Consider the following 10,126-nt stretch of genomic DNA (forward strand, 5'->3'; position numbering starts at 1 on the left):
ATTTCAATACAAAAATTTCATAATTAATTGAATTTTTCTAAATAAAAACTTATTTTTTTTAATTTAAATTAATTTCTATATAATTACATTTTAACATAAATTCGTCTCATTTTTTAGGAATCTTAAAATCATTTATTTTTACATTGTGAAAAACATGTAATAATTAACTAATTGAATAATTCTGAAACACGATTTTTGTTTCTACAAAATAAACAAATTCATTCATACATTAACAATTAGACATAAATTAAACACAAGTCATTAATTATCACTAAAATTCTTGATTTAAAATGATATATTTCTATAGTTTTCATCATATAAAACAGATTTACTTTACGTAAGATTTCTTGTGAAAAAATAACTACAAATTAATAAAAATTAAGCATAAATAAACGTATTCATTTTAAATGATATAATTTAATAAATTTCCATTGAATCATTCCTAATTACAAATAAATTATTAATTCTAACAAAAAGTGCAAAAAAAAAAATGTTTTTACAATTATTACAACTGCAGATTTTCTTCATTATTTTATTAGAAAGTTATAATTAACCTTTTTTTTTTCTTAAAAACATTAAAATAATATAAAAAAACATAATGGAAAGTTTAATTTATGCAAGATTTTCGTATAAGAAAATTAATTATTTTTTACCATCAATTTAAAATTATATAAGATTTTCATGCAAATAAACTGAAACTAATCAATTAAAGCTTTAATATAAAAATTCGTATAAATTTGCTTGAACACATTAAATTAAATGTTATTAATTTATTAATTAATCTCGAATAGAAATCTCACAGTTTTTTTTTCCACTTATCCAATTTAACCTCATTCCTCCCATTCGTAATCATTTAGCAAAGCGTCTCTTTTACTTCCGCTTCCGTTTTCGAATCCTTAGGAGAAAAAGAAAGATCAATCTCATCCCCCTATCTCACATAATCTCCAAGCATTTTCTATTACGCTCCCAACCTTTTCAATAGTTTATTAAAGAAGTTCCATCTGTGAATACCCGGCACATCTAGCACTCCAAAAAAGAAATATTTACCGCAATACCTCGAACAGTGCGGTTTCAAGCAATATACATTACTGTTTGAAACAGAAAAGATTTACTTAAGTTTCTAATTTCAAAGATTACTAAGCTGATTGATGTAATTATATCAATTTAATTAAAAAAAATCATCTTAATGAATTTATTTGATTACAATATCTTATGCAAATGTAAGAAAACTCCTATAAGTATTATTGATTCTGAAGATGAATATTTTATAGTTTGTAATTTCAATTATTTCCATGCGAGCTATAAACTTTCATATTTTATTATTTCTCTGCAGATTTTCTCTATTTTATTACATATTTTATGGTAAAACCCAGCGCCATCCACCAATCACGAATAACTCATAATTCTTCCTTAAATAACTATAAAAACGGCTATAAACTTATTACTTAAGCAAAAAAAGACATTATGAAATAAAATTTTCTATATATGTCTTTTTATGTTGTGTTTCTAAGCATTTTTTTTTTTGTTCAAAAAGAAAAATATTGATGGAAGAAAGTGTAAAATTTGGACTGAAATAAAGGTCAAAATTATGATATTAATTATATTTTTTTTTTGATGGTGTTATTAAGTTTTATGTAACATATCTATTTCTAAACGATTTGTCAACAACATGTGTTTACGTTTGTTTGTACATTGATGGAAGAGCAAAGTTTAGATTGAGATAAAGGTGGAAAACGGCGAAAAGAAAAGAAAATGTCCGTAGATTAAATAGATGGAAGGAAAACAAAAGCGGAAATGATGGAAGCGCAGCGATAAAAGAAAACTAATTTTGTTCGCCGCGTGCTTTGATGAGCTCCTCTCCATCTCGACGGAAGAGAAATGGAAACAGGAGCTCCGCTCCACCTATTTCACATAAACAACTAATTCACTCGAACACAAATATACTTTACCAGTCTCAACTCATTCCATGTCGGGATATAATAATTTCTTTAGGCACATTTTCTTTTTTACATAACTCATTATTAACATTCCCTATACAGGGTGAAATTTTCCGAACCACTTCTACCACAAATGTAGTTTTTTCCGACCACCAAAATACCATTTTGTAATACTACTAGCTTTGTTTGAGGGCTCTAACAATATACACTTTTAGTTTTCCGCTCAAATATTAGGCTATAACTCTATTACGTTTTAATTCAATCGCTGATAACTTTTTTTCCAAAAAACTGAGATGGAAATGCTTCCGCAGGCTTGTAAACAATAAAATCAGCTATCATTAGGCGAAATATGGACACAACATTGCCAACGGTTCAAAAGTTATAGCAGTTCAATTGGGCCACCCTGTATAGCTTTAATACTAAATATGTGCGGCTTCAACTTTATGCTTCACTCAAATAGCTTTTATATCCTAGAAACCTCTAAAATGTTTACTTTGATTAATTTTAAAGAATAACCATTTCGAAATACGCGTAAGTTATATAAAAAAAAAGACACTTTTGCAGTTTAGATGTTCGAGTAAATTAAATTCCGTTTAAAACTTTAAGTAAGACAAATCGTTAATAAATAAGAAAGCGGAGAAACGATGTTTTCCTCTAAATAAAAAAAAAACGCCCCAAAGGATCCGGAAGGACGACACTCGTGGGTATTTGAATATCCCGCCACTTAATGACACTTATGTTGCCTCCCCGACGCACTTCCGCTGCGTGAAATTCGCGTCGCTGATTTTATTCTATGTTTTTTTTTGTTGTTCATCGTTGATGTTGTTTCATCCGCTCTCCTTTTTTTCTACTCTCATCCTCATCCGTTCCCGCTCCTTTGGCGCGCTTTTTTCGAAATTGCGCGATATTAAATTTTATCGCTCCATTTACTTTAATTTCATCCAGACGCAAAACGCGGAACGCTACAAATTGCCCAAGAAAATCCAACGGCGAACAAAAAAAAATTATATTTTACAAGAACAAATAAATAACAGATTTATTTAAAGCCACCCATGAGAATTCCATTTATCACTTCTCTACAACGTGTCATGTCATGACAAACATAATAAAAAATAAATCCAACAACTTTTATCAAATTTCTAACAAATTCTTTCAAAAAGAAAACAAATTACAAAATTATTATATATTAAAATCTTTATAACAGATCACAAAAATTTTCAATATATTTTTTGATACAATTTTTTTAACAATTTTGCTACAGAAAACGAACTAAAATATTTATAAATATTTCAAAAAAAATTATAAAAATTATAATATTTTTGTCTGAATAAAAAAAAATTTGGTTACATTATTATTGTGGTTTTGATTTCTCTCTTAATTTAAGATTGAGTTTTTGTTGCTGCAATATATCGTCTTCATTCTAACAAAGTTTCTTTAAATATCTTGCTAATTGCAAATAATGTACATTTCCAATGAGTTAATTCTTCCTTAAATAACTATAAAAACGGCTATAAACTTATTACTTAAGCAAAAAAGACATTATAAAATAAAATTTTCTATATATGCCTTTTTATGTATTGATGGAAGTCCCAGGCAAAACCACACAATACCTAGTTTACAACCATTCTCGTATTAGGAGGTAGCAAATCGATATTTCCCACCCATTAATAAATCAAAAAACATTACATACAAAATTAACGTAAAAATAATCCACTTGAAATGTTATTGTACATTTTAAGTGGACCATTACCAAATAATATACAAAAAAAAAATCTTTTATCAATCGTAAAATATTTCAAACGTACTTATTGCAAAATTTATTTTGTGAAAAACCGACAACATCATCCACCAAATAAAGTAACAAAAAAAAAAACAATATTTCGCACCAAAAAATCACCATTACTATACAAAATTAACGCATTCGTTTTACAATGGATTTATTCCCAAATTTCGCGCGGATTATTATTTCATTTTGTTGCGAAAACCCGAGAACGCAATGTTTTAATTTAGATTCAGGGATGGATGAAAACAAACAAACAAAAAAAACATATTAAAATTACTAAAATAAAAATTGCGAGGCAGAACGAAACAAACGACTGCGGAGAGATGCACACACGAGAGAGCGTGCCTTTCGCGATTACACACATACATTTCATAGAATATTGCGGACATCGCGTACACGTCTATGCATGTGTGCATATAATTTTTCGAACCAAATAAATTACACAAGGGATGCACGACCATAACTATTGCTGCAATTGCAGTCCTCTCTCGCCGTCTCCCTACATTAATCACCGGTTTTCATGTTCAGAACTCCAAAACAAACAAAAAATATTTATATATTTATATGAATATACGTGCATACTCTCGCATGTTCATGTACGGTGGCGCGACGGCTTTTCACAGTTTATATCATATTTTCACGTCGAAAATATAGTAGGATTAAAATATTATCAATTTGTTTATTTTTATTTTTTGTTACTTCATGCAAAATAGATATTCATTTTGTAGTTAGATTTTAGCAAATTTTAAAACATAAATTAATTTAGTAGACTTTGATTAACCCTTGTCGACACGCGCGCATTTTTATTACATGAAATATATTTTAGCCACTATCTATTACATCAGTTTAAATGCTATCTTATGTAATTATAATGTATAATTTCTTGGAAACAAATATTTTACAAGGCATTTAGTACACAAATAGAAATATTTGTTTAGTTTATTCTATTACAAACATAATATTTTAAAAATAAAAGTAAAAACACATTTTGACAGAGTAACACAAACATACAAAAAAATCTATAATGTTTGTTAATCGTCTGTCGTGTCCCAGGGTTAAGAAATCCTTGGACACCGTGGATTATCTCGTAGTTATGTCGTTGCGGAGTCTTAAAGGGGTTTATGAATATTAAATGCAATATTCTTAATTAGTTTTATTGTATACATCGGAGTTGTATTGAGAAGTCAACTAAACAATAGTTGATCTCAGGTATTATTAACTAAGAGTTACATTCTCCTCTTAAGTTAGTGTTTATGAGGTAAGTGCTCTTCCTTGGACTTTCCAAGTAACACCAACTTCTCAGTTCGACCCTTTAGCTAAGACTTACCCTCAGACTGACTTTGTATTACATAAACATCTTATTTTATGGTAGGGAATTAACATAGTGGGAGTACAATAATTCGTAAGTCATTAGACAGATGTACATATTAATGGTCATTACAGATTGGACCTTCGAGTTTGTTCACAACATCGTGATTAAGAATATTCGTTACACAATGATTAGTTATGGAATTTTCCTAAGTGGTGTTTGTTCTAAGACTTACATAAATAAACATGTATAAAATAATAAGGGCTAACATAATATAAACAATAACGGTTATACATAACACGTCTTACAAATTTTCTTCTTGTTCCTCGATGTTGAAATTATTGTCATTTAAACAATTTTGACACATCGCTTTCACGTGTTGTTAACAAACATAGGGACGCGCGCGATGGGTAAACTTTACCCTGGCGTACTTTATACTACAGCTGACAAGTAGTGACTGCTCTAAAAATAGGATAATTTTAGGTATGTCTTCAGAATAGTCCATTTAGAAGGTACTGAGTCGGTTAGAATAATTAACTCTAGGTATGGGTATATTTTACCAACTGCGCGCGTCCACAACGGTTAAATTATGAAATTATATCAGAATAAGTGACATAAATATAAATTATTTCTAATGACAAATGAATATGAAGAGTAATAAGAAATAAAATTCACTAATTTTGTACTTATATAACGATTGTTTTAACAGCTGTGATTAATCGCTAAGCAGTTGTGCATTGTTTTCATAACCATATAAGGATTGTTATAGGATCTGCACACCTGCAGATGAATCACCGTGTCGACTTAGATACGACGTTTTCATGTCCATATAAGGTTTTGTTAACGCTGCGCTCGCATCTGCTTCGGACGTTTTCGTAAATAATTTCCCAATTTTGATTACTTTCTTATCTATTATGCAGGTGTGCAAACGCCCTCTTTTCATGCACATCTGGCTTTTGTATTTCATTGTACAAATTGTTTAAAGTTTTATTTATTTCGAAATTTATTAATAACGTTTTTTAAATAATTTATGATTTTTGGAATAAATTTGAAATATTTTATTTTTAACTTATTTTCTTTCTAAATATTAAAAGTCTGATATAAAGTCTATAGATTTTGCTTAAATTACATTTTTAATTTATGAATGTGGCTCAATTGGTTATTGAAAAATTTAATAAGATGTGAAGACACTGCTTTTTCAGAGGAAAACTAAATATTTCTTTTAAATAACAAATTGGATAAATCCGAATAATCCCGACTATATCGAAATTTTTTACAATAACATTTTAAAATTGTTCCCAAGCGTAGTCATTTTTAAATTGTTATTAATAATAAATAACAACAAGGTTTATCATGAATAATTCAACATAGTCGGGATCATGGTTGTCGGGATTTCGATACAGTCGGGATTTAGAACGTCGGGATTTCGAACGTCAGGATTTCGATACAGTTTGGATTTCAGTTGTCGAGATTTCGATATAGATCCATGTGACATGCATGGTTAAAAAGTCATAAAACTAAACGTGAAGACTACTTGATCGAAGTTTTATTTGTTAAATAACAGGAAAACTATAAGTAACAAAAATACTTTCTTTAAAGTTTATATAATATGTTGTAATTACATTATTAAAATTTTCATGTCGAAGAAAAATAGTAAAACGTGAAGATTTTTTTAATTTTAGAGTTATTATTGGAACTGATTTTTCATTCAACTGATTTCATCTGATTCTTTAATAAATTATGAACGATTTTTATTATGACACAATATAAAAAAAATCGTAGCTTCCTTAATTCCTCCGGAAGCGATAATGAATGCGAAATCGTTTTGCCTGCGATATTGGTAAGTTCTTTTTCTTGGAGCCATCATCCATCAAAGCTCCTCCAATAACGAGCAACAATCAATCAAGAAAATTAACAATGAAGAGATAAATAGTTGCCGGCGCGCTGATGGATCCCTTATTGATCCTTTTTGAGAGAAATGAGGAAGGAAGGACGTGAAAAAATCCGTCCGCACCTTATTTGCAATCCAGAGATGCGATGAAAGAAAGACGAGGAAGAATGAATAAGGATATAAAAAAAATGGGAACACGAAGGAGCCGCACGCCTTCAAACTCTTCGGCTCCATTAATCAGGCATTATTCCAGAAACTAGATCCGTCGGTAATAATTAGCTCAGACGCTCCTCACATCTGATTTATTATTTCTAGTCCCGTTTTGCTTTCCCGTCCACCCTCAATGAATTACTTCCTTGTTTTTAGAAACGAGAACCACTCCTTTTCCTCATCCTCATCCTACTCCAAAACCCTATTTTTTTTTCGCTCCTTGTTGTCTCTTGTTGTGTACGTTTTATTTCTCGCGCGAACAATCGCTCAATTTGCGCGCCGCCGACACAATGATTTATTATCCTGTGCATGCTGAAATAACCGTCCTGGATAATCCCAGCAGTCCGATATTACCGGTACCAAAATTTATACGACTATAAGCACATCTTTGTCCCCAGCCTTTTCACTCTACAATTACCACCAATTTCATGAATGCGACCCTCCGCAAAAATAAAACGTAACGAATGGAGCAAACCCTTCAGGATTCGCGATAAAAATGATACCAAAACGCGTTCTGGCTGTAAAAGCTTCAGTTTTTTTTGAAATTTTCATTATTATACGCTCGATTTTTTGTGAACGTTATCCTCAGGAGTGTGAATTTGATTTACGGCACATCCTGAACTTTTTAATCTTTCCTTTTATACCATTTAAATAGACTTCAGAATCATTCACACAATGAAACTTTCCATAAAACCATTCATTTTTCAAGAAACTTATAAATTTAATTATACAATTTGAAAACAATGAATTATGTTTAAATCTAATTATGAAATATTATACAGAAAAACTATTTCTTCTTTTATTTCAAAATTATTCCAATAGAAAATTTATCCAATTTTTCTTTCTAATAAAATTATAAATCCACAAATACAAATTATAATAATTATTTAGAAAAAAAAATGAATTGAATAATTATCTAAGAAATCAATAAGTGTAGAAATTTCATTCATTATTTTCTTTTCATTTAATCATCTCATTACGACGTTTTCTAGGGTGATTTTCCTGTTAATCTTTGGAAAATTGAATTTTAATTTAATTTAACAAAAATTAAAATATTTTCCATTCATTTCCTAAGCTTATTTAATTATTAAGATAAAAATAAAAAAATATATTAACGTTACTTCACGTTACTTCACTTGCATACATACAACCAAACTTACAATTAAAATTTAAAATCGAAGCAAAATACAACAAAATATTTATAAAAAAAAAACATTAAGATATTTATGATCTCTTAAAGTTAATTTTTTTTGATTTTATACCATTTAAATAGACTTCAGAATCATTCACACAATGAAACTTTCCATAAAACCATTCATTTTTCAAGAAACTTATAAATTTAATTATACAATTTGAAAACAAGCTTTCCTCATTGAATTATGTTTAAATTTAATTATGAAATATTATACAGAAAAACTATTTCTTCTTTTATCTCAAAATTATTCCAATAGGAAATTTATCCAATTTTTGTTTCTAATAAAATTATAAATCCACAAATACAAATTATAATAATTATTTAGAAAAAAAATATAAATTGAATAATTAGCTAAGAAATCAATAAGTGTAGAAATTTCATTCATTATTTTCTTTTCATTTAATCATCTCATTACGACGTTTTCTATTGTGATTTTCCTGTTAATCTTTTGAAAATTGAATTTTAATTAAATTTAATAAAAATATTTTCCATTAATTTCCTAAGCTTAATAATTAAAAGCAATAAAAAAATATATTAACGTTACTTCATATGTATGCAATCAAACTTACAACTAAAATTTGGAATCGAAGTAAAATACAACAAAATATTTATAAAAAAAACATTAAGATATTTATGATCTCTTAAAGTTAATGAATTATTGTTTAATATTGGTTGAAAATATTCAAATATAAATTTTGTACCCGGCGCATCCACCAATAAAGTTTGCAGTCCATTTATGATTTAATTTATGAGAACGTACTTGCACATAGTTGATATAGTGTAGACTTTCATTGTAAATAATCCAATGGATTTACGGTCGCTCGGATACATTCACTCCTGCAGAAAGCGCGTCTCGGCATTCAGCGCTGCGAAGATGAGGACGACGATGATGACGATGGGACATTGTCCCATTGTCCTCGTTTGTTTGGTAGCTGCAATCCGGCTGGCATTTGCACTCCTCCAGACTGCAAAGACACAAAACGCATAGAACAAGAACAACAACAGCAACGAGAACAAGAACAAGCGGAGCGAGTCCTCTAATGAGTTATGAATATTAATTCGCAGGAGCGTCCCTACGTGATGGTGAAGGGCGAGAAGAATCTGACCGGAAACGCAAGGTACGAGGGTTTCTGCATTGATCTTCTCAAGTGGATAGCCACCCAAGTGGGATTCCAATACAGCATCCGACTCGTCCCCGACCACATGTACGGCGTCTACGATCCGGAAACAAAGCAATGGAACGGTATAGTCCGAGAGCTGATGGAGAAAGTAAGTATATCATTCCTGCCGCAGCATCCTTTGATCCTTACCAACTAATTAACTGTTAATCACGGTGAAAAATATACCTATCTTTAGAAAGGCACATCAAAGACTGCATTGAAAATAAAGTTGAGATACTGAAGCCAAACCAAATCCATTTTTTGTTTCTTTTCTGCATGAAATCACTTGGAAATTTCAATTAATTTTTTAATTAAATAAATTTTCCACTATAACGAACAATTCTTCATTACTCACACTTTTATAATTCACTAATTTTCTCCTAGTAATATTAAAATATACTAAAAATTGTTCAAGAAACTTATAAATTTAATTATACCAAAATGTATACAATTTGAAAACAAGCTTTCCTCATTGGATTATGTTTAAATCTAATTATGAAATATTATACAGAAAAACTATTTATTCTTTTATGTAAAAATTATTCCAATAGGAAATTTATCCAATTTTTCTTTCTAATAAAATTATAAATCCACAAATACACATTATAATAATTATTTAGAAAAAAAATAAATTGAATAAT

At 29.2% G+C, this 10,126-nt stretch overlaps 1 protein-coding gene across 1 annotated transcript in view; it reads left to right on the forward strand.

Annotated features, from left to right (window-relative positions):
- LOC108557562 (glutamate receptor ionotropic, kainate 2-like) overlaps positions 1 to 10,126 on the forward strand; it is an 18,032-nt gene that overhangs the window by 2,432 nt on the left and 5,474 nt on the right. The window contains exon 3 of the mRNA XM_017914126.1: positions 9,391 to 9,594. Coding sequence (XP_017769615.1) covers positions 9,391 to 9,594 — 204 coding nt within the window. The remainder of the gene's footprint in view (positions 1 to 9,390; positions 9,595 to 10,126) is intronic.

Source organism: Nicrophorus vespilloides, unplaced genomic scaffold (assembly GCF_001412225.1).
Source record: "Nicrophorus vespilloides isolate i.1.1-1 unplaced genomic scaffold, Nicve_v1.0, whole genome shotgun sequence".
NCBI classification, from domain to species: Eukaryota; Metazoa; Arthropoda; class Insecta; order Coleoptera; family Silphidae; genus Nicrophorus; species Nicrophorus vespilloides.